This window comes from Panthera leo, chromosome C1, assembly GCF_018350215.1.
Source record: "Panthera leo isolate Ple1 chromosome C1, P.leo_Ple1_pat1.1, whole genome shotgun sequence".
Taxonomy (NCBI): Eukaryota; Metazoa; Chordata; class Mammalia; order Carnivora; family Felidae; genus Panthera; species Panthera leo.
Window position 1 is genome coordinate 33,454,982 of NC_056686.1, and position 25,594 is coordinate 33,480,575.

General features: G+C 44.6%; 2 protein-coding genes and 1 long non-coding RNA gene across 4 annotated transcripts; 1 reads left to right on the forward strand and 2 right to left on the reverse strand.

Annotated features, from left to right (window-relative positions):
• Positions 1-4,751: 4,751 nt before the first annotated feature.
• LOC122227317 lies at positions 4,752-25,130 on the reverse strand. 2 transcript variants are annotated; one of them, XR_006205963.1, is made up of 4 exons: positions 24,945-25,130; positions 23,880-23,949; positions 8,786-8,870; positions 4,752-5,188 (listed from the first exon to the last, which is right to left on the reverse strand). It is a non-coding gene; the product is annotated as an uncharacterized LOC122227317 (long non-coding RNA). The 2 variants fall into 2 exon arrangements; XR_006205964.1 differs by lacking the exon at positions 23,880-23,949.
• Positions 11,622-12,569, forward strand: LOC122227316 (olfactory receptor 2A12-like). The gene has a single exon (XM_042951721.1). It carries the CDS (start codon positions 11,622-11,624, stop codon positions 12,567-12,569), a length of 948 nt encoding a protein of 315 aa, XP_042807655.1.
• On the reverse strand, positions 18,507-19,454 carry LOC122227315 (putative olfactory receptor 2B3). Its single transcript, XM_042951720.1, has one exon. The coding sequence runs from the start codon at positions 19,452-19,454 to the stop codon at positions 18,507-18,509; it is 948 nt and encodes a 315-aa protein (XP_042807654.1).
• Positions 25,131-25,594: the final 464 nt, after the last annotated feature.

Below are 25,594 nucleotides of genomic sequence, written 5' to 3' on the forward strand. Positions count from 1 at the left end.
TGCTAGCATTGCCCAATGGGCTCATGGACAAAATGGCCGTGGTGACAGGGATGGAGGATATGCCTGGGCTTAGCAACTTGGACTGACTCACCAAGGCCAGTCTGGCTGCAAATCAGGCTTGAAGTATTTTTTTCCTCCCTTCTCGCTAAAGAGTTGGTTGTTAAACTATTAACATCCTACCACTTGTTAACACCTAGACTTTGAGTTCGTGGCTGTAGGACATTTCTCATATTACTAAATCTCTGTGACTCAGTTTCCTCATCTGCAAAATCATGACGATAACACTATCTATTTCACAGGGATGTTTTGACTATTAAGAGTGTTATTATAAGGAAAGCATTTACCAGGCACACAGGAAAAAACCACCTAATAAGGCTTTGCTGTTATTACTATCATTACCATCATCATTATTATTATGTTTGTTATTACTGTTATTGCTATCCCTTTTGCTTGTCTGTGTGTCTGTGTATCCTTTCATTGGCTCACACAAGATTTATAGCCTTGGGGGATACAAACACCCCAGGATTCAAGATGCTGAAGGGATGCGTGGTTGGGTCCCTGTGGGTGACTCATTATTGCTGGTCAGATGGACAGCTCATTCTTCAACTTCCCAGAGAACAATGGAATGGGCCCATGGCCAAGAGGCAGGACGTCTGGGTTCTAGTCTCCTCCGCTTAGTCATATAGGCCTCTGAATTTCCTTTTCTGGGCTTAATTTTCCTGGCTGTAAAAGAGGAGTGGGGAGCTGGACATGCTGACTTTGAAGGCCAAATCTGACTCAGCAGTGAAGTGACCAAAACCACTATCAAAGACTCCCTCAGGACCTGGCCCATGACAAGTGCTCAGCAAGTGTCTGTCACCATTGTTGTCATCATCTGTAAAAAGGGGACCATAACTCCTCCCTCACAGGATTGCTAGGAGGACCTGGTGAAGAAAATACATGTGAAAGTGCTCAGTAAACTGTAAAGTGCTGTGAGCCTGTCCCAAAGCACCATTAAGATAATCTTGATCATTAGAATCATCACCACCTCCTGCTATCCCTTCAGCTCCTTCCCTAGACACAAACCCAGAAAACTTTCTGGAGCACCTGTCTTAGCAAATGAGAGCCAATTCCCACAGGGTCCCTCCCAGAGGTCTTCTCCACCTGAGGCCAATTAGACAGCCCGTGGGGTTAGCACTGCATGCCCTGCCTTGCCCTTCTCCAGAGCCCACCCCCTGCTCCTTGAGGCCTGTGGGCCCCTGGGTCCAGAATCAAGCATCCAGAGTACAGCCTTCCCTCTCGTGTCAACCCCCAGTTGGTCCCACCCCCACTGGTGGCCACAATCAGCTCTCAGGGCAGTAGACAGGATTTCAGTTAGAGGTCAGGTATAGACCTTAATTTGGACTGGAGTGCTGAAGCATGTGATACTATGGACACAGACCCAGCCCAGGAGTCAGGCAGCAGGGTTTCCATGCTGGCTGCCCCATTGTCTAACTGCTTGGTCTTGGCCAAATCCCTCAGCGTTTCTGGGCCACATTTCATTTTCTGGGAAATGGAGGGTAGGACCATGCTTGGCAGTCTTTAAGTAATTCTTCATTTGAAATATCAGGGTGGCCTGAGTTTCATCCTGTCTATAATCCTAGATTGCTTCTGACCTTGGGCAAGTTACTACACCTCCCTGGGCCTCAGTTTCCCCATCCATCCAATGGGGAGATAGGCCCTCACATGGATACCTATTCACAGTTGAAGTGAGGGTACATGACAAGGACAAGGAGAGTCAGGGCCTTGGCTCAGGGCAAGTGTCATGGTTTTGTGTACCTTTTGTGTCATGGTTCTGAGGAAAAGAATTGACGAGGCACATTTTTATTGTCCTGAGTTCTGGGCCTAAACTCTCGATTCCCCTGAATCTTTCAGCCCATCGGGCTGGGCTGGAGGAAGTGGGGGGATGTGGTTGTGTACAGGGGAAGACTCCCAGGGCAGTCCTCTGAGAGTGTAATTGAGTCTGAGGAAGAGCTGATGGTTGGAGGGAAGTTTGGGATCATAGATCTCCCCACCCTGCCCCTCCCAAGAAAACTTGAAGCACCCAGGGTGCTCCTAACCCCAGGAAGGCTCAGTTCAGGGACATACAGTAGAGCAAGCTCCAGAGATGCCACGCAGGAGGGAATGTGTCCCCTCCCTGCCAGGTGTGGCTTGAGGAAGGGGGACACATTCAGGTCAGGAAGGTCAGGAAGTAGACATAGGGATGGGATTGACCTTTATTAAGTGCTTCTTCTGTGCTAAGCCCTGGGCTCCAATGCCCACGCATGCCATCTCTCGATCTGCATCATAATACAGTGAGCGAGAGAGTCTACCCTATTTTAGAGAAGTGGAAACTGAGCTTGCTTCAGAATAAACAGCCATGCGAGGCAGCCGTGGACTCAGCATCTGGGCTCCTCTGCTTCTTAGCCATGTGACCTTTGGCAAGTTCTTTCCTCTTTTCTGATACTGTTTTCTCATCTGTTATATCCCTGTCTCCCAAGGCTGAAGCGGTGCCCATGCAAAGTAGGCTCAGAGTGACCTTGGCCTTTGCTCTCAATGGGGCCTGGGAGGTGTTTCTGTTGCCTTGACAGCTGAATGACAGGGCTGGTCTGCTACATCGTCTACATCAGAAGACCTCAACCATGGGTGGCCATGCTGAAGTTTCTGAGGAGACTGGCAAAGGTCCAGAGAAATGGGGAGGAAGGGCCAGGTGCTATGCTGGGCTGTCTGGGAGCCTCTATTGGGCCGAGAAGGACTGGAGCTGCTGGGCTGTGCCTCTCCTGGATGAGACTGTTCATGGAGGGCTCTACCAGCTCCTACCAATAGCAGAGTGGGGCGCCTACAGCACTAGATTATCCTGAAATGTGTAGATTCTTAGGACTCAGGACTGGAAGCAGTGGTGTGCTGGTAAAAGTTTAACAGTCCTTCCTGGAAGGGAGGAAGGGGTTCTGATTTGTATTGTTTGCTGAATTCTACAGTGGAAATAACCCATCATGGCCAATTTCAAGCTAAAAACATGACGTCACTGCCCCCAGAGGTGAAGAGATGTACAGGATTACTGCATTAGAGAGTATTTGCCTTATACAGATCCAGTACGTGCAAACATGGAGAACAGTAAAATGTAGAATAGTTAAGATATGAAGAGTTTTGAGCATTTTTTGACTTCTTTTTTTACTTAAAAAAAGTTTATTTATTTTTGAGAGAGAGAGAGACTGAAAGAGAGCAAAAGTGGGGGAGGAGCAGAGAGAAAGAGGAGACAGAGAATCCCAAGCAGGCTCCATGCTGTCAGCACAGAGCCTGACACAGGGCTCAAACTCACAAACTGTGAGATCACGACCCGAGCCAAAACCAGAAGTCGGATGCTCAATCAACTGAGCCACCCAGACACCCCATCCCTTTTTTTTTTCATTTTGTAAGTTGATCCACACCCCCCCCCCCAAAATTATTGAGATATAATTGACATATAACATTATGTAAGTTTAAGGTATATAGATGTGATGATTTGATACAGGTATATATTGCGAAATGTATATTGCAATTAAGTTGGTTAACACATCCTCGCCTAATTACCATTTTGTTGTTGCTGTGAGAACATTACAGATCTACCCTCATGGCAGCTTTCAAGCATATGATACAGTAGGGCTAACTATAGTCACAGGCTATGCTTTAGATCCCTGGAACTTACGCATCTTATAACTGGAAATTTATACCCTTGATCAGCATTTCTCCATTCCCCCCAACCCTCAGGCCCTAGCAACCATTCTTGGTTCTGAGCTCAGTGTTTTAATTTTTTTGTTAATGTTTATTTACTTTTGAGAGAGAGAGAGACAGAGACAGAGACAGAGCACGAGCGGGGGAGGAACAGAGAGAGAGGGAGACAGAATCTGAAGCAGGCTCCTGGCTCTGAGCTATTAGCACAGAGCCTGATGCAGGGCTTGAGCTCACTAATCATGAGATCATGACCTGAGCTGAAGTTGGACGCTCAACCAACTGAGCCACCCAGGCGCCCCTGAGTTCAGTGTTTTTAGATTCCACAAATAAGGAAGAGCATACAGTATTTGTCTTTGATTTATTTCAGTTAGCATAATAACCTCAAGGTCTGTTGCCCTTTGTTTTAGTGTAATTTACTTAATTGTTGTTTACATAGATTGACTTTAATAATGATCTTGTTTAACAACCAGCTTATGGCACTTCTGAAAATTCAAGTTGGTTCTGTAGCCCGGGGCTGACAGGAGGGGGTCTCCAAGCTCAACTGCCCCATTCTGAATAGCTGGGGAATAGGAGGCCTAGACAGGAGGCAGGTGAGAGAACTCATAGTCATGGAGGCATGGCCAGGACTTGTGCCTGGGTTTTCAACACATTATCTCATTTAATTCTCCCAGCCATCACAGAAGGTTGGGGATAGTAAGAAATTATTATGATTTTACAGAGGAAAAGGCTGAGGCAGAATAATAGCAAGTTTAAGAGGATAAGCACTAGAACTTAATAGATCCTGCTGTGAGTTCTGGTTCTGCACTTAGAGGATGTGAGCTTTTGGGCAAGTTCCTTACTCTGCTGGACTTCAACTTCCTTATATGTATTATGGAGCTGCTCCACTTACTTTCCAGATATGTTTGCCAGTATCTGAGAGTGTAGCTGAGTCTGAGGAAGAGCTGATGGTTGGGGGGAGACTTGGGATCATAGCTCCCCCCACCCTGCCCCTCCCAAGAAAACTTGAAGCATCCTGGGTGCTCCTAACCCCAGGAAGGCTCAGTTCAGGGACATACAGTAGAGCAAGCTCCAGAGATGCCACGCAGGAGGGAATGTGTCACCTCCCTGCCAGGTGTGACTAGAGGAAGGGGGAGGTTAGGAAGTAGACATAGGGATGGGATTGACCTTTATTAAGTGCTTCTTCTGTGCAAGACCTGATATAGGGTAGGGGCTTCATGGTCAACTCTTAATTATCATCAGAGAGGCTGAGTAACTTGTCCAAGGCTTTGGACTGGTGGGGGGTGGGGGAGGATTGTGATTTGCCCAAAGCGGCTCAGTAAGCAATAGAGATATGACTGAAACATGGTCTAATTGACAAGTTGGAGGAACAGGGGTTTGGGAATAAGAGGGGAATCAGAGTGAGGCCTTCAGTTCTTGGCATTTCTTCAAGGTGACTGGGTGCAATCCCTTCTCCCCTGGGCTGTTCATATCCTCCAGAAGGCTAGAAAAAGAAATAGGCAGATCACTACCTTTCCCCAGCCTGGGTGTTGTTTGCTGCTGCTCTGTTCCCAAAGGCCTCTTCCTTGTAGGGTTCTTGTTAACACCATTCAGGGAATACCATCTTGGCATCCTCACCAGGGACAGGGTGGAGGCAGGAGGCAGAGGGATGGTCCTTCTCTGCTTCTCCTAGGGAAAGCCTGGTGAGGAGGCAGACCTATAAAGCTTCAGCAGCTTGGTCCACTGATGGGAGCCTGGGGTGGCCAAGGCTCCTTTTGTCTGTGCTCCAAGACGAGACAGGCAAGGCCTTGAGCCCTGGCCGGGTGCAGTGAGCTGCACAATGGAGAGAAGGCAGGGGGTTCAGCTTCCAGCCTCTCAGAAACCTAGCGCCTTTCTGGAGACTGGGTTGCCTGGAATCCTGGTACACTGGACTCAACCGCCCAGGGGGCTTCCTGTTCAGTCTCTTTTCCTCAAGATCAAGTGACAGCCTCTTTGTGACTTGTCTCAGGGGATACCAGAGGGGTGAGATGGTCGCTGGGCTTGGGGCTGTGGGCAGGATGCGGGCATCTGTAGGGGCTGGAGGTCAGAAGTAGCCAGGTCACCTAGCCCCAGGTCCTCTCTGTACCTGCCCCCCAACATACCCCCAGAACCATTTCCTCATTTGCTGGTGTTCTTTCCTCACCACTTCATACCTCATTTCTCCTCCATTCCTTCCTTCCTCCCTCCTACACCCCCTTCTTTCTTTCACTTACTCATTTAATAAATATTTATTCATTGGTCTCCTGTGTCAGGCCATGTTCTAGGGGCTAGAAACAGTGCAATGAAGAATACAATTTCCTGAGCTCAAAGATCTTCAAGTCTGGCTGAGAGACACAACTGTGAAAGGACAATGATGGTTATCTTGGGAGAAGCCTTCAAGAATGGCAGGGCTTTCCATGATTACCAGGACCCACCCCCATGCTCTCCCCAGGCTTGGGTATTGCCTATTAAGACAGAGTCTGCTGGGCTGACAGAATTTTAGAAGACTTTAACTAAATGATGTCCCCATCCCATGGAAACCAAGTGTTTCTTCTCTCTACAAAGATTTACTAAATTCTAGAGTGGTAATACTTTCCAAAGTCCTCTTCCATTGATTCCCTCTGCTTCCCACTCAGTCCTATGGTTCCTCATACCCAGATGATGGCATAGATGGAGGGAGCTTTATCATGAGAGAGAGTTCATGGCTGCAACTTAAGCCCTTTGCCCTTGGAAGATTTTGATCTGGTCCAGTCTGGTGGCTGGCTGTACCTCATCAGCCACGATTCCATAGTAGCTCATGCCAAACCTCAAGATCAAATCGATGTGTAGATGGGAAAGTTTGTTCTTCACCCTTCCCACTTAGGGCCTGTTTGCTGGAAGTGGTGAAGTTAAGAGTTGGCTCTGAAGCCACATCACCTCCATTCAAACCCCAGGTCCACTGCACAAACCAAGTTATCTGGATTGAATCATTTACTCTCTCTGTGCCTTTATTTTTCCCTCTGTAAAATAGAGGTCATTGTACTTACCTCAGTGATTTGTTGTGAGGACAAGTTAGTGTAAGAATTCCTAGCACACAGAAATTATTAATTAAATATTATATATTATTGTTATTGAAAGGGACCTTATAAATTCTCCCACATATCCACACTTTATTACAGATATTTGAATTCGGTTAGTGGGAATTAAGTTAACAGGAGAGGGAGAAAGATTTCCTCAAACTGCGTATCAGAACCCCCTAGAATTGCTAGGATGATAACTCGTTGGTAAGCATAGGGGCCTGGGAGAAATAGAGGGAGCATCTAATCGAGGTTTTGGAGTGGGAGATGGTGGTGCGGGTCAGGGGAAGCTTCCTGGTGGGATGACATCTGAGCTGAGTCCTAATGCAGGAATAGGCGTTGGACATGCTACAGAGAGTGTGTGGGCAGCAGGGATGCAGCTGGGGTGCTCCTCCATGCTGAAGACCTTGGAGAAGGCATGAAAGTGTGACGGAGGTAGACACATACAGGAAATTGGGCATACCTGTATGGAGCCTATGCTAGTATGGAAGGCGATGGCATGGGGAGAGGGTTGGGTGCTGAGGCTAAAGAAGTCTGCAAGGGGGCAGATGTTCAGGAAGGGCACTGTGCATCTGTCTAAAGTGATGGGGCATGGGGAACCCTTAAAGGATTTTCAGGAGGGGAAAGACAGTGCTTCCTACTATATTTATTTTGAAATTGATTTCTGGCCAATTTTATGGTAATCAGAGAATATACTTGAAATGACTTCCATCCTTTGGATTTTTGGAGCTTACATTTATGGTGCAGCATATGATCAATTTTGATAAATGTTTCATGAAGCTACACGTTTCTTTTGGTTAGTATTTGCATGGTATATTTTTTTTTCATTCTTTCTTCCTAGTGCATCTGTGTCCTTATATTAAGATGTGTTTCTCTCCTCCATCCCAGCCTTATTGACATATAATTGACATAACATCGTGTAAGTTTAAGGTGTACAATTCATTGATTTGATCATTGAAATATTGTAAAATGATTAAGGTGCATTTCTTGTAAGCAACATGTAGGGTTTTTTTTTTTTTAACTCAAGTTTGAAAACATGACTTTTATTAAAATATGTAGTCCTTTTGCATTTAACGTAACTACCGAAATATTTAAGTTCATATTTACCCTCTTTCCACTTCTTACCTTTAAAAAAAAAAAAAGATTTTATTTTTAAGTAATCTTCACACCCAATATGGAGCTTGAACCCACAGCCCCAAGATCAAGACTTTCTCCACCACCTGAGCCAGCCAGGTGCTCCTCCACTTACTTTGTATTTGGCCCACCTGTTTTCTGTTTGATTTTTCCCTCTCTCAAAAAAGCATTATTTTGGATTAGTAAACAATTTTTATTAGTCCATTTTCTACTACTTTAGGTTGTTAGTAATGCATGATTTATTCTTTTAATGATTTCCATAGATACCACAACATGAATCTTGACTTACCAAAGTCTAACACAAGTCATTAGTTTTACCAATTTTCCAATTATGTTAAATATTTAGAACTCTGACTTTCTTTACCCCCTCCATTCCTTATGTTATTGTTGTCATGATCTTTTTTTAAAAAAATCATTTTATTGTATTAATTAATTAACTTGAGAGAGAGAGTGTGCGTGTGAGTGGGGGCGGGGCAGAGAGAGACAGAGAGAGAGAGAGAGCAAATCTTCAGCAAGCTCCACTCAGCACAAAGCTGGAGCCGGGGTTCAATCCCACGATCCTGGGATTATGACCTGAGCAGAAATCAAGAGTTGGATGCTCAACACACTAAACCACCCGGGCGCCCCATTGTGAAATTTAAAAGGAATTAAAGACAAAGATCGTGACAGGGGTGCCCGGGTGGTGGGATTGGGCCCCGAGTCCAGCTCCATGCTGACGACAGCTCAGAGCCTGCTTGGGATTCTCTCTCCCCTTCTCTCTCTCCCCTCCCCCACATGTGCTCGCTCTCTCTCTCTTTCTCTCTCAAAATAAATAAATAAATAAATAAATATTAACAAAATAAATTCCACCAGACTTCATTATTGTTTTACATTCGTTATTAATTTACACTTACCCATTCCTTGAGGACTTGTCATTCTTTTTTGCATCTTCATGTTTCTGTCACTGTCTTTCTACCTGAAGAGTCATGTTTTGTTTATCTGAAAAAGTTATTTCACATTTAAAATTTTTTAACTTTTTTCTTTTAAAAATATTTATTCATGTATTTATGTATTTATTTATTTCTGAGAGAGAGAGAGAGAGAGAGTGAGAATCTTAAGCAGACTCCACACTTGGCATGGAGTACGACACAGGGTTTGTTCTCACGACACTGGGATCATGACCTGAGCTGAAATCAAGAGTCAGATACTCAACCAACCAAGCTACCCAGGTGCCCCCAATTTTTTATTTTTGAAAAATTTTTTGAACTAACTTTAAACTTACAGAAAAACTGAAAGGATACTATAAAGAAATCCTGTATGGCCCATATCCAGATTTATTAATTTTTAACAATTTGTCATATTGCTGTTATTATAATCTCGAGAACTATTTGAGAATAATTTGCAAATATCATGTTCCTTTAGCCCTTAATACTTCAGTGAATAGTTCCTGAGAATAAAAGAATACTCTCTTATACAGTAGCTGTCAAATTCAGGGAATTTAACATGACGCATTGATCTAATCCAATTTTATCAATTGTCACAATAATGTTATTTATGACATTCCTCCCTTCCAGGATTACTTCTTGCATTAATTGTTATGCTTTTTTTTTTTCAGGATCCTTCCTTCTATTATAGATTCTCAGCCTTTCTTTGTCTTTCATGATGTAGATATTTTTGAAGATTAAAAGCTAGTTATTTTATATAATATCCCTCAATTTAAGTTTCTTGGATGTTTCCTTATGATTAGATTCAGGTTTTGCATTTTGGGCTGAAATAATATATAGATGCTATATTGTTAGGATTTCAAATATGGAGACACATTGTGTCTACCTGTTCCTTTTTAAAAAAAATTTTTTTTAACGTGTATTCAGTTTTGAGAGACAGAGAGAGACAGAGTGCAAGCAGGGGAGGGGCAGACAGAGGGAGACACAAAATCTGGAGCAGGCTCCAGGCTCTGAGCTATCAGCCCAGAGCCCGACACAGGGCTCGAACCCATGAACCTGGAGATCATGACCTGAGCCGAAGTTAGACACTTAACTGACTGAGCCACCAGGAGCCTCTCTACCTGTTCCTTATTGGTGATGTTAATTGTAATTAATCACTCGGTTAAGATATTGTCCAGTTTCTCCACTGATAGCTACTACTTTTTACTTCTGTAGTTAATAAATTCTTTATGGATAGATAGCTTTAACTGTGCAACATTCTATTTCTTATCAGACTCACTTGCCATAGATTTAGCATCTATAGCAGTCAGGATGTCATCAGGAGACAGCACACTAGTAATGTGAACAGGGAAAATGTAATATAAAGAATTACTAACTAGTAAAAGGTGAGTAACTACTAAAAAGGATGAAAGACATCCAGAAGTATTAAGTGAAAAAAAAAAAAAAAAAGCAGTTACTACCTCATGGCTCAAGGAGAGTACACATTGAAACATTGAAGGGACTAAGGATTTAGGACATCTCTCTCTCCCTCCCCCTTCTCCTGGCACCCCCACCCGGGTCAAAAAAAAAAAAAAAAAAAAAAAAAAAAGGCACCTGGGTGGCTCAGTCGGTTGAGCATCTCTTTTTTTTTTTTTTTTAATTTTTTAGTATTTATTTATTTTTGAGAGACAGAGACAGAGTGTGAGTGGGGGAGGGGGCAGAGAGAGAGGAAGACACAGAATCCAAAGCAGGTTCCAGGCTTCAAGCTGTCAGCACAGAGCCTGATGTGGGACTGGAACCCACGAACCTGAACCTGGAGATCATGACCTGAGCTGAAGTCAGATGCTTAACTGACTGAGCCACCCAGGCGCCCCAGCATCTGGCTCTTGGTATCGGCTCACGGCTAGTGGGAGCTAGCCCCGCATCAAGCTATGCACTCAAAGCGTGGAGGCTGCTTGGGATTCTCCCTCTCCCTCTCTCTCTGCCCTTTCTCTGCTCTGTCGCTCTCTCTCTCAAAATAAACAAAGTGTAAAAAAAAAATTAAAAAAAAAAGAAAGTTTAAATTCAGACTTTTTCAAAGATAGTGTGGCTACCATAGGAATACACTCAGCTGCTGGTGGGCAGAGGCCAGAGTTCGCATAGAAATGACAACTGGGTGGGAAGAGTGTGGGCTGAATGTACGACTGTAGCTGGTGCGTTGGGGTCATTTGAAGTGCGTACTACTGGGCCTTCCAGGCACCAACCCATTGGCTCTCAAGCTGAGTGACTGAGAAAGGACTGAAGCCCCAACCAAAGTATTTTCCTAGGGTTAGCACATCACAGTGCCCCTCTAGCGCCCTCTATTGACAAAGCCTCACATTGACAGCTGGCAAAAGAAGTTTGCAGAGTGAGGAGAGGCTTGTAGCAGCTCCTCTAGACAAATGGTCTCTAAGGCGGAAAGGAACTTCACCTCTAAAGGTTTGGGAGCTGGAGCTGACATGGCGTAATTGATTGCTGCTAGACATGGATAACCAGTCTGTCTGCCGAAGGATCGGGAGTAAGACAGAGGAGATTGCATATGAGCACTTTACCATTTTTTATTTTGTTAAGGCGTTATGTCAGATGCTTCATGTATATTGCCTCCTCATAAGAACCAAGAGTTGAGTATTATTAGCTACATTATACAGTTGAGGAGATTGAGGCTCAGAGATGTTAAATAACCTGTTCAAGACAGTGGCTGAGTAATGGGGCCAGAATTAAAATCCCTGCCTCCAGAGCTGACATTCTTGCTAGACTACCACACTTTGGGTGACATTTAAATGAGTGGGATTCTCTTATAGGCCCCACCATGTGGACACCTCCAGGCCAGAACCAAAGCTGGGTTTCTGAATTTATCCTGCTTGGCTTCTCTGGTGATCCCACGTTCAACAGGATCCTCTTCATTTCCTTCCTTCTCCTTTACCTGAGCTCAGTCCTGGGCAATGGACTCATCATCGCCCTGATCTGCCTGGACATACAGCTTCACACACCCATGTACTTCTTCCTCTGCATCCTCTCCCTGCTAGATATGGGCTGTGTCACCACTACCATGCCCCAGATGTTGGTGCATCTCCTCGCTCGCTCTCAGACCATCTCCTTTGCCAGCTGTTGGCTGCAGATGTATGTGTTTGGTGCCTTGGGCCTAACTGAGTGTATTTTCTTCGTAGTCATGGCTTATGACCGATATGTGGCCATCTGCCACCCACTGCATTATACTGTTGTCCTCAGCTGGGGCCTGTGCATACGACTGGCAGCTGGGACCTGGGCCTGTGGTTTCTTCTTCTCTCTGATCCATACTTTCCTCACCATGAGGCTGCCATACTGTGGGCCCAACGTGGTCAACCACTACTTCTGTGAAGGCCCCTCAGTACGAAGCCTGGCTTGCATGGATACTCACCTTATTGAGATGGTAGACCTGGTCATCAGTGTCTTCATGGTTGTTGCCCCACTCTCCCTCATTCTGGCCTCCTACATCCGTATTGGCCAGACCATTATCAAGATCAAGTCTACACAGGGCCGCTGCAAGGCTTTCTCCACCTGTGCTTCCCATGTGACCGTGGTCACACTCTTCTATGCCCCAGCCACATACATCTATATGAGGCCCAACTCCAGCTATTCCCCTGAGCAAGACAAGCAGATCTCACTCTTTTATAATGTCTTCACTGCCTTCCTCAACCCTGTGGTCTACAGTCTGAGGAACAAGGACATCAAGGGGGCTTTTCTCAAAGTGATGGGGTGGGGTAGGGTGCCCTGGTGAATTGGGAGACAGGAGAGGCCTGAGGTAGAATGTCCAATGCTAAAGAAAGGCACAACATTTATAAGGTATGCAAACAACATTGTGCATTGGAACCAATATAGCACTTGGTCAGTGGAACAAATATGGTACGTGAAACCAACATGACAATCTTGATGAACTTGCTACATTGTGGTGCAATGACAAACAGCTCCATAATCTTAGTGGCTTACAACAGCAGAGGTTCATTTATTGCTCATCTTCCATGTCAGTTGTATGTGGACTGTGGCCTTCTGCCATTGGATTCTTGGATTCAATCTGAAAAAGGAGGCTCTATCTGGAATATCCCATTCTTATGACAGAGAGAAAGGCACATAAAAACTCTTAAAGTTTCTGCTCAGAAGTGACACAGATCTCTTTGCTGATATCCTATTGGCCAAAGCAAATGATATGGTCAAGCCCAATAGGAAAAGGACAGGAAGTATCTACTTCCTACAGAAAAGTAACATGTCATATGGCAATGGGTATGGATATATAATTCTTCTATAGTGAGAGTGGCAATAATGGGGGTGATAATATTATCTAACACAATGGCACTGGAATGAATAGAATACATGTAATCAACATGAAACATGGTAATTGTAGGTGACATGGTACATGGACATGGTAGAAGGCCAAGATGATGTAGACAATCAAAGTGGTACATGTAACCAACGAATATCTGTAGCCAACATTGAAAATTAAGCTAATGGTATATGGAACCAAGGCTGCCCACAGGCTTGACTTGGTGCATGGAATCAATGTGGTTCATGGGTCTGATGTGGTATACTCTGCATTGTGTTGTCGAAGGACAAAGTACCTGACATTAAGTGACTTGGGTTCTAGTCCTAATCTTATAACATGTTTTATGACTTTAGGCAATTCACTTTCTTTCTCTGGATCTTACCTTACTCATCTATAAAATAAGCATGTTAAATGTAATGGTTTCTTTCTTGTTTTTTCTTTCTTTCTTTCTTTCTTTCTTTCTTTCTTTCTTTCTTTCTTCCTTCCTTCCTTCCTTCCTTCCTTCCTTCCTTCTTTCTTTCTTTTAGAAGGACAGAAAAACAGAGCACAAGCAGGGGAGGGGCAGGGAGAGAGGGAGACACAGAATCCCAAGCAGGCTTCAGACTCTGAGCTGTTAGTACAGAGCCTGACACAGGGCTTGAACCCATGAACCACGAGATCATGGCCTGAGCTGAAGTCGGACGCTCAACTGACTGAACCACCCAGGTGCCCCATATGTAATGGTTTCTAAGACCTCTGTGTCTCTAAAATTTTAGAAGAATAGAAGTTGCTGCCATTTGTAAACTATACATACATAGCAGTGACTCTCATTCTTTCAAGGAATCTAAATGACATATGAAGCTAAGAATCCTGGCAAAGGGCCTCAGAGTTAGCATGAGCATCCAACTTCCTTTCAGGTTTCATTGGTGGCTCAGAGGCCTCAGGGATGAGTTGATTCAGTTCCAGTATTTCGTGAGCATCCATTATAGTCCAGCCAGTGTCAGGCCTTGGGGAAACCAAGACAGGTATATGGAGAGATTTACAGTCATGTAATTACAATGCTTCTGGAACAACCCAAGAAGATGCCACAGTAACTCTGAAGGACCAAAGACTTCACAAGAGTGAGGTTCTCTCAATGGGTGCCAGACACAGAGGACCAGACTATACCTCACCCCTCTCCTATCCACCACTGCATACCTCACCACTTTGTAAGCTCTCCAGAACTTGGAGTCAGGGAGAGAGGGATGGAAACCCCAAGAAGATTAGTATTATTTCTCCCACCACTGGGATGATAGCTCAAAATGGAAACTAAACTCAGTTACTGAGAGATGAAGGTGTATTTATCTCAGGAAACAAGTAGCATTCTGTGATAGAGAAAAATGGAGGAGGAAAGCCTGCTTCCCAGGGCCTTACTTGGGAAGGAATTAAGGTTTAGCTGATACCTGAGGATGAGAAGAGTCACCCGTGCAAAGAGCCAAGAAAAGGCATTTCAGGCAAAGGGATGCCAGGTACAAAAGTCCCAGGTCAGGAAAGGACTTTGTATTTTCTGCAGAGCTGGAAGAAGGCCCATGTAATCACAATAAAGTGAGCAGAAGAGGCAGAGATGACATTGAGAAGTAGGCAGAGGACAGTCCTAATGAGCCCTGTAGATAGTGTTTACTTTTTTGCTCAGTGCAGTGGGAATGCTTGGATTCTTACTGGGGAGCAGTGCAGGTTTAGGGATGATGAGCTCCAGTGTGAGTGTGGCTTGAGGTGACCAGAAAGGAGATGGGATAAAAGGTCATCAGGATGAGCATGTCTGAGAACTCACAGGCCAAGAGTGAGAACAAAGAACTCCCTTTTAGAGAGGTACAGAGGGTGTGGCATCCCTAGGGAGAATTCCAGGTTGAGGATCCTGGGAGGGGTGGTTGCTGAATATGGGACTAAGATGGCAAAGAGAGGGAGAACTGGGGAAAGGGAGAAGTAGGGACTTGGGCAAGTGGGGAGATGAACAGAGTCTGGGAATAATAAATGACTAGAGAGTTCTTGGCTTCTGAGGTGATGGAGATTTCGTTTCTAGTACTTAAGTGTGGAGTTGGGTGCTAGTATGGTCCTAAAGCATTTACTCAGAGGTGAAACAGGGCATTTGGGTGGGTGGGTACAGCTACACCAATAGGCTCCAGTACCTGGTATGACAAAGTTCCAGGCAGAGGGATTCAGGTAGAAAGTGAAGGGTCCCATGGATTATTAAGGTATTCCTTCCCCCATCTGGGGAAGGAGTAAGGAGCTATGTGGTTGGTGGAGAGGACTTGCTAACTGATGAGAGGTTCTTCTGGCCTTGTGGGGAAGCAGGCTGCCTCAATAATGGGGGAGAAGTCTTCCTGGCTGTTGGAGTTCCTTCTAGAAGGTGGGAAGTCCACCTAGTGGCTCTTCTACAACTAGATAGTCAGGGGCCAGGGTAATGGAGAGATGAGTCTTGTGGCTAAAATGTGATAAGGTTTCATTAGTTTCTCTACTAGGACAGATTGCTACCATTCATAATTCAGGGTGATAGTAGATTTTATCTTAACAGTGATAAACAACCTGTATTTTTAAGCATCAAGGCTGAGGGATGGGGTGGAGGAAAGGTGGGGACACAGTATTTTCAGAAGAATGGCTTGTGAGACATAATGAGGGTTTGGGTTGAAGAGCACTTAGTGAGGGAGACCTGGGCATGGCTTGTGAAGGTGATTATAGCAGATGGTGGCAGTGAATGGGGAGATGCCAAAAGATGTGACAAGGAAAGAAGCAAGAACACTTAATGGCTTGGGTGTGTTGGTAAAACAGAGAAATCAAGGAAGCTAGCAAGGTTTTAAGCCAGCTTTACCACCGTCTCTGCTTCCCTACAGTTTATTGATGGGAGCCAGCTGATTGCCAACTGTCATTCCCAAATCCGTGGCACTGCAGGAAGAAGTCATGGCCCTTGTCCTGCTGGAATTTGTGGTCTACAAACCAGCACAGTTCATAGGAGGCATGAACTTAGGGGTGGGGTTAGAAATTACTGTTGTTCAATAATTTCTCTGTCAATTTGAGTCTCAATGGGGTGGTTTTTGTGGTTTTTACTCCCTTTCCTGCTAAGTTTCCTAGAATTTTCTCTAGAGGCAATACTCTCAGATGGGCTTTTGCCTAATCACCTGGAATATTTCCCACCCTGAGCTCTAAGTTTCCTGTATCCCCCTTTCTTCCGGGACTCTGCCCAGTTCTCTCTAATCCTTAATCCTACAACACTGTTCTCTGGCTTAATTGAACCTCATTATCAAGCCGTCTCTTCCCATTGTACCAGTTATTATCTAGGCGGAAAGCCTGACCAATGCCCTTCATATCTCTACAATTCATCCTTTGCTCCTGTGATTTGGGGGCTTGATGTGTCCTGTTAATCCTTCTATGTGGTATCTGCCTGCTCTCCCCCAATGCCCAGCATCTCTCCTCAAGACCCCTTCCTTACTACTTTCCAAAACAGGTTCAGCAAATGTCCTATAAGCGACTGTGAAATGCAAAGCCAAATATTTTCCTTCCAAATTCAAGTTACAATCACCATAACTTCCATTAATACCACAATTACTATTACTTTCTTTGCTGAGTTCAAAGCACCTTCAATGACATCTGTTTGGATTGAATCTGTACCACTTTCATTGGAGCCTTCACTGTTTTATTGAGGACTATTAGTTAATGAAGGTTCAATAACTCTGAGGTTAAAGAGGCCTGATATTAATCACAAGGAGGCCTAATAGTTTTAAATTTCCTTTGTGTTTAAAGTGAGAATCTGACAATATTTTTCCATGGCATCATCTCATTGAATGCCTATCACTTGTATCCATTAGGCGATTTAGAATTTCAAATTCAAAGTCAAATTTGAAACAGAAAAGGCTGGGATAGTTCAATGGACTGTGGGAATTCAGAATCATGACAAGGATAAAATAAATGCCAGGAACTCCTGCCTCTTTTCCCCTTTTGTTCCCTGGTGGTAGAAAGAGTGAAGGCAAAATTTGGAGGAGATTTTGTGAAGGTTGTTAGGGGCTCTGTGTGAGAGCTTACCCCTCTGATTCCAGCTTCACTGGAGTGTTGCTTACCTTTCTTGGCACTGAAGTCTTGTCTGCCTTTTTTTTTGTATGATAGGCACTGTGTGGTCAGTACAATTTCTGAGATTCTGTGGAGCAACTTTTCTGTGCCTCTTCCAAGGTGCTGGGGACTCTAGGGGGCCACAGGTATGGGTGAAGGGGTCTGGCACTGGTAAGAGAAGTCAGCCCTACTCTGATCACTATATCCTGCTATACCTGTCAGTATCTTCTTGAATCAAGTACTCTAGTAACACATTATTACTCAGTTTAGATTTGAACAAATGTTTATTTAAAAAGCTCTATCATGTGAGAATATCAGTGAAAGTATCTGAGGAGTTCTGGCTGTTTGTAATCAGGGCCTCTTCATTTGGTAGCTTGAAAGGGTGTCATAATTTTTCTACAGTTTTGCCAGTTCAGAGTTCATAGGTTTCTTGGTGACAGACTCAAATTCACTAAATCCACACTAGAATGAGGTATAAACAAATGCCAACATCTTCATTTACAATGTTAGCTATCCCTTTCCAGAGAGCAGAATGGCCCCTCTTTTGAAGCTGAAATGATCTCAATAGTTTGCTTGGTAATGGTGGTATTAGGAAAAAGAAGTAGAGCATGACAAGAAGAATGGCAGTGTTTATGTAAAGCATGCAATGCATCAAGCACTGTTTTGAGAACTTTACCTACATTAACTTCTCACAACAATCCTACAAGGTGATGGTTTGCCACAAAGTATGAGCTCTGCCCCAGTATGGTATGGTTTGGGTGATGTTTCATCTGTACAGCAAGAGACCCTCAAAATATCTCTTCACCACAGCAGGGGCTCGCTCTGTACCCTGGGACCCACACTCCCATGAAAGTGCTGGATAGACAATGACCAATTCCTGAATCCTGTTTCTAAGGTCACTTTTCCTTTCTCTCGAGACTATGTTTCTTTAGATCTGTTCGTACTCCTGATTGAGATAAAATAAAGTCACTCATATGGGTCCTGTTAGTCTTTGTGTCCTGGCCATCCTGAGTTGATTTAATAGGCGCAATCTTCATGAGCTCATTCATTCAATCATCAAATGTTAATGATACTTTGTGCCAGACCCTTTGCTGAGCCCTGGGAAACACATAAATCAGACATAGGTCCTGACTTGGCACCCTATCTACAGTTGGGTCTCTTGATGTTTGAGGATAGCTCACCTGCTGGAACCATCAACAGCTTCCACCCAGGCACCAACCTTACATATTATCTCCCATAACTCTCAGTCAGTGATTCATGCCTATCCATAGGGTGATGGGAGGGAATAGGGTGGAACATGTGGTTTCAGGTCTGGTTGTAGCCTTCTGTGCTCCAATGGCCTCACTCAGAGGCCTTGCTTGAACCTGTTAACTTGAGGAAAGCCCTCTTCACATCTTTGTTTCTAAGGCTATAGATGATGGGATTGAGAAAGGCAGAGATAATATTGTAGAACAGAGCCAGTTTCTTGTCCCGCTCTGGGGAGGCATTGGCCCCGGGGTTCATGTACATAAACATGGCAGGTCCACAGAACATGGTGACCACAGTGATGTGGGAGGCACAGGTGGAGAAGGCCTTGAGTTGACCCTGAGCTGAGCGGATCTTCAAGATTGTGGCAAAGATGCGGACATAAGAGGCCAGAATGAAAGAGAGGGGTACCAGGAGAAGGATGAAGCCCAGGATAAAATCTACTTGGTCATTGAGGGATGTGTCTGCACAGGCCAGCTTCAGAACAGCAGGGACCTCACAGAAGAAGTGATTGATCTCATTGGGGCCACAGTAGGGCAGGCGCATTGTGAAGACAGTGTAGACTAGGGAACAGCTGATACCCCACAGTCCACAAAAGATGGCCATTGCCCCACACAGCCATGGGGTCATGATAACCTTGTATCTGAGTGGATAACAGATGGCCACATATCTATCATAGGCCATAACAGAGAACAGCCAGCCCTCAGTGATGCCCAACACCAGAAAGATGTACATCTGGGCCACACACCCAACATAGGAGATAGTTTTCTTCTGGCAGATCAGATGCACCAACATCTGGGGCACAGTAGTGGTGACATAGCTCATGTCCAGAATGGAGAGGACACTGAGGAAGAAGTACATGGGTGTGTGGAGGCAGGAGTCCAAGTGAATCAAGGTGACAATGAGTCCATTGCCCACAAGTGTAGAGAGGTAGAGAAAGAGGAAGATGTTGAAGAGGATTGTATTAATTTGGGAATCCCTGGAGAAGCCCAGAAGGATGAATTCAGACACAGAGCTGTGGTTGTCCCAGGGAAATTTCTGCATTCTCCTTCAGCTGCAGAAAGAGAAATGAACTGACTAGTGGCCCAGCTTAGGATGCACATTCAGGTACAATGACCATTCAGTTGCTGGCAGATGGTGTTTATTTGGATACTATTTGGGACAAATAGAAGTCCAAAGACTGAGATCTAGTCAGAGTGAGGCCAAATTTGGGGAGGGGAGGGAAACCTTCATGGAATTTTCTGTTTCTCAGGCCCAAATCTTTTTTCAAGACCACCAGGGTCTCATTTTATTCTATCAGCCCCAGCAAGGCCACCTGTTTTCTTGTCTTTCAGGAGCTACAATCACATAATGCATTGCTTGGGAGCTCTTCTCCCCTAGTCCTGGCTATAGAGTGGGGTAATGATCTGAAGCTCTCCCATCCCTCTCCTTGAAAAACAAACACTCAGAACCCTTTCCTTTGGTGCTTTAACCTTCTGATTGTTACAGTATAGAGGAGGTGAGTCAGAAATGTGAGAAAGATATATGACTCCAGAAACATTAAAATGTTTAGAAAAATTTTACTCAAGTCTGTGTTTCTTGAATCTTTTGGGCCTCTGGAAGCTTCCTCACATCCAATTTTATTTTAGACAAAGTTTTTCACCACTCTGCTTCATCCTGGCCTTACCCACAAATGAAGGGAAGGGTCTTCCTGCTTCACCCTAAAACTATAATAGAGGTAGAATAATAGCTATCCTTTTTTGCTTAAAGGCAGCTTTGGTATCTCTTAATCCCTCCAACCTGGTAAGAATACCCTCCCAATGGTAATATATCCCTTGGAGTCCTTTCCTTTTTGCAGCTGAGATTTATGACAGGAGGGGAGACCCATTTAAAGGCTGCATGAATTTAGTTTATATCTTAAAACTTAGGGCTGATTCCTTGTTTGTGATGCCATAGGAGGTGGTGTGTTCTAGTGGAGCATGGGATTTGGAATCAGAAGACTAGACTTCAAGTTCTTGATGCTTCAACTGTGCTTCTGCTCAAGTAATTTAATCTCCTTGAGCCCCATTTCCTTTTCTGTAAAATCTACATAAAATTTACCAGAAGAGATGTCATGAGAAGTAATACATAATAGGTGTGAAGTGCTTAGCTCTGTGATTAGCACATAGCAGGAGCTCAGTAATGTTAGTTCCCATCAAATCCCCTTCCTCATGGTATCATTCATCAAATGGTCGACAAACACTGATTGAGCACCTACTACCTATCAGGCTCTATTCTAAGAGCTGAGGAGACAAGGACAAATAAGTTATATTCCTAATTCTCAAGGAGCTTACAGTCTGGTTAGAGAGATAGAAGAGTAGAGGCACAAACCACATCCCAATGTGCTTAGCACTATGACGGAAATATGGCTAGCAGTCAAAGCTCTGTGCTAAGCACCAGGGATACAGTAATAAAAATCTCTGCCCTCAAAATGCATACACAGGAAGGAGACAGGTAAACAATAAATGACAGTCAAATGATAAGTGCTGATGGGAGTAAGTACAGAGTGTCACAGGAGCCTGGATAGGCTGTGCTTCCTTAAAGAAGCACCTAGGTAGCCTTTGGGAGCTAGACTTCTCCAAGAAGAGAACACATAATGTGAAACTTAAAAGCTGAGCAAAAATTAGCTAAGCAAAGATCCTAAGGAAGAGTTTTGCAAGAAGATGGAGTTGCAGGTGCAAAGGACCATAACTAAGGGAGAGTTTTGTACAACCATGGAGCACAAGACATAAAATCTGAGGGTAGGATAGTCTTCACAGGGCAAGAGGGAAAAGAAAAGGGTATTGTGTACTTTAATAAGGAGCATGGAGTTGATCACTTAGGCCATGACAATTTGGAGATAAGTTTTAAGCAGAAAAGTAATTCATCGAGGCTTAAGTTTTAGAAATGTCACTACTTGGGTGGAAGTTAGAAGAAGGCATTGGAGGAAGACCATTTGAGGGGTATGGGAAAAAGGCAGAAGCAGCATAGCATTATAGGCAATAAAGAAGAGAAGAGATATTAGAGAGAGGTGTGGGAAATTGAATCAACAGAACTTGGTAACTGAGGGGTACATAAGATGAGAAAGAGGGAGGGGACAAAGATGAGCTTGAGGTTTCAGGTTTGGGAACCATTACAAGACAAAACCTGGGTGGAGGTGGAGGAGGGAGAGATGGCGTGAGGCAGGAAATGACTGGAAGGTAATGATTAACTCTGTTACAGACATAGAGCTTGGAACATGAGGCATCCTTGAGGATCTGACTATCAAAGAATAGGTCAGATAGCCTTCAAACTCAGGAAGGATATCTAAGTGGAAGATAAAAATTGGGGAGGTAATCAAGGTACATAATGGATGAGAACTAACCAGGATAGTCTAGAGAAAGAGCAAAGAATCAAAATCTGCAGCCTGGGGCATGAACACAAGAGAGATCAGCAGTAGAAGAGCTGGGGCTTGAGCAAGAGCATCAGGGAGGCAGGGAACTTGGTTCCACCAACCAAGGAAGCTAACATCTCCAAAAGGGCCTATGGTGCCAGACACTACAGAGAGAGCAGGAGGAATAAAACTTTAAAAATATAATAATGTGGAAATTATTCTTGGCTTGAAAGTGGGAAATTTTGGTGAAGTGATGAAAGTAAAAATCAGACACCAGTGGGTTTTGAAGAGTGAACTGGTCTGTAAAGTGGAGTAATGAAGAGATATCTAAGATTGGGATGGACAAAAGGTGGAAAGAGTGTTTTATTTGTGTTGCTGTTTTTTAAAGATATATACATGGGGGAGGGGGGAAGCCAAAAGAGAGAGAGAAAGAGGTGATATTGCAAGGTCTCTGAGGAGGCAACAGCAACGGGACTAAGTGCCCAAGTCATGATAGGCAGCTTCAGGAAAAGTACAATGGAAGGAAAGGAGGTAAGAATGAGTTGTATACAGATCTTTTACTTGTGACCACCAGAAATTTCAAGATCACCTTCCCATGGACCAGTCGGTCTCATGGGTTCTTCCTTCACAGCCTCTCATGTAGATGGTGAGGAAGACAATCTGATCCAGTGGTTGAAAGTAGAATTTCAAGTCTCAAATGGTAGAACAAGAAGCTAATGTCAAGAAAAGAAATGTTATAGCGTAGAGCTAAAATCCTCTGTCCCTTCCTTGGATTCAAAAAGCCAACCACAACAGTTTAGGTGGAGTAGCAGTTCGTTGGGCAATAACTGAGGACCGAAAGTGGATCAGTGTAAGTAAACTTTCTAAAAAGTCATCATGGAGGTGACATCATTGAGAAAGGATGCTAACAGATGACACAAGGTGTCATGGAATGTGTCTGGGGTAGCCAGACTTCATGTAGGGCATCTTTTTCAATGGTGGGTCCACATTTTAAAGGGAGTGTGGATATGTTGAAATAGGTTATAAAGAAGGGTCTGGAAACCATATCATATGAGGAAGTGTTGGAGAAATTGGGTATGTTTACAATGTGGAATAAAAGGTGAAGGGCATTCTGGAAGCTGAGGGCCAACTCTCTGAAAGGTTTTCATGTGGAAGACGGACAAGACTTGTCCGGGGTGGTCTTAAGAAGTATAGTTGGGAGTTACACTAGGGAGACAAGATCCAATGTAATACAACCAGCTGACATTAGAGAGGGCAGTCCACAGATAGAATCAACTGTCCTGAAAGGTAGTGAACTTGGTCATCCTGTGAGAGGATCAAACAAAATGTCAAAACGCATTGTGACCAACCTGCTGGTAGAGAAGGAGTGTCTCTGGTCTAGTCTATTTGGAAGAGTTGAAGACCTTGACATCCCTCTGGCAGCTCCACCTGGACCTGATATCTGATGCCTGGACTATTGCAGTAGGCTCTCAATAGGCCTCCCATCCCCAGTCCTTGCTACATACTCAGTGACCAGAATATGGTACAGAATTGGAGAAAAGAGGAGTATAGAAGGAAAGAGAAAGAAAGGCCAGGAATAGATTAATGGGGGCTCCAAGCCCACTGTGAGCCTCCTCTCCAGCCACCCCAGGGGGTTTAATGACAGGATATCAGTATCCTGTTTGGAAGCAATCACCTCCCTCTCCTTCCCAAATAAGAGCATTTCAGATCTTCTCAGTTCTAACATCTCCCTCCAGCTCCCACCTTCTATAACTCATCACCCCCACTTTTATCTCTCCTACCAGGGCCTCATCCTAAATCCTCTATGGAGAGCCAACTGCTTCAGTTCTGTAACAGCAGCCTTCACTTCCTTCCATCTCTCTCCCCCTCAACTGAGGAGCACACCCAAAAGACAAATAAGGAGGGAGAGGGAGAGAGAAAGACAAAGAGACTGATCACTGTACAGAGAGAAGTCAATGAACACAGGAGGACAGAGGTCAGGAAATCGAGCAGATGCCCAGGAGGACCTATGTGGATGGAAAGGAGGCAGGCAGGCATCCAGTGAGACAGGCGGGGACAAGTGAAAAGCAGGCCCCTTCCTCTGCCCTTTTACTCCTTACCTGTCACTGGGCTCAGTGTGGGATGAGCCAGGGGCTTGTTGGTTCCCTCTTTCATAATCTGCTCCTGATCCTCAGGGAAGACAAATCAGGTAGCTTCTTAATGAGCTTCTGTGCCGTGGGATTCTCCAGGCCCCGTCACAGCCATCCCAAGCCCTGAGCACACTTCACCTCCCCAGACTGGCACTCAAAGCCTACACGCCCAGGTCCCCTGACCCTCCCAGCTCAGCACCCCTCGCTCCCCATGGGCTTCTTCTTACTCTGCCTCAGAGTCCAAGGGGACAGATGTGTGGGTGTCAATTACTGTAAGTGCATTGATTGAGAAGTGCAAGAGGTGAAGGCCAAGCATGCAGATCAGGGAAGGCTTCCATGAGCCATAAAGAATCCACAGGTGTTTGAGGGAAAGGGGAATGGCAGAGAAGAGCTCTGCTCTGCTCTCAGTCCCCAGGACCCTGATCCACTCTCTCCATCATGCCCTGCTGGATCCTGGCCTGTTTTGTGTTCTGACATCCTGTGGTCCCCAAAGACTGTGGCTCCCTGCACTGAAGATAATATACCAACAATTGTGAGATATTTCACAGAACCTGGCTCAGGATGAAACAACTGATAAATATTCCACATGGGAGCGAAGCCCTGAACAGTCAGAAGGCCTGAGATCAGATCCTGGTTCTTCCACTTAGTAATAGTGTAGTATTAGACAAGATAGCAGCCTTCCTGTACCTCAGTTTCCTTACCAGTAAAATGAGGCAATAACAGTATAGGGTAGCTGTGGGAATTAAATATGATTGAGTATGAAACAGATGTAGTAAAATGTGCATATCATTTATGCTTGACATAGCTCCCCAGTATATATCAGATGGTTGATTTGCTTGTCCCACAAACGTATATTTTCATAATGAGACTTAGAGTGATGAGGGACCACAACGTGTCCTTCTCAGCCACCAGCTCTGCTTCTTGCCTGGGACAGGACACACAGCAGGTACCTCCTAACTGTGGTCAGAATCCATCCCCATCATAGATGGGAGAGACAGCCCCTTGGATGACATGAAGTGAGAAGTCTGAACTTACCTTCTTTGATTTGAAATCACCATCACCTGGAGTCAAACACTTGGGCTACTCAGAAATGGTAATGGAGTCATCTTATTTTCAAACTCTGGTTGGTGGCAACTGCCTAGAACACTGGATCGAGGCAGAAACTGAGTAACCTCAGGCTCATGGAGAGGGACTGCCATGATCGTTCAGTAACACCTGCCATGAGCACTGGAGGGAGGTTAGCAGAACATGTAGGTGTTAATATGGTGTTTCAAAAGTCCCCAAAAAAAAAAAAAAAAAAAAAAAAGGGGCGCCTTGGTGGCTCAGTCGGTTAAGCGGCTGACTTCGGCTCAGGTCATGATCTCGCGGTCCGTGAGTTCGAGCCCCGCGTCGGGCTCTGTGCTGACAGCTCAGAGCCTGGAGCCTGTTTTGGATTCTGTGTCTCCCTTTCTCTCTGACCCTCCCCCGTTCATGCTCTGTCTCTCTCTGTCTCCAAAATAAATAAACGTTAAAAAAAAACAACAACAACAACAACAAAAAAAAACAAAACAAAAGTCCCCTTGAAGTTTTCATCATCCCTTCTATTAGCATGTGCAATGCAACTCAGCAAAGTGTGTTCCCTACTTAGCACTGCCTGTGTTCATCCAGGGGAACCCTCCGCTGGCTTTCATCCTTCTATCTGCAAG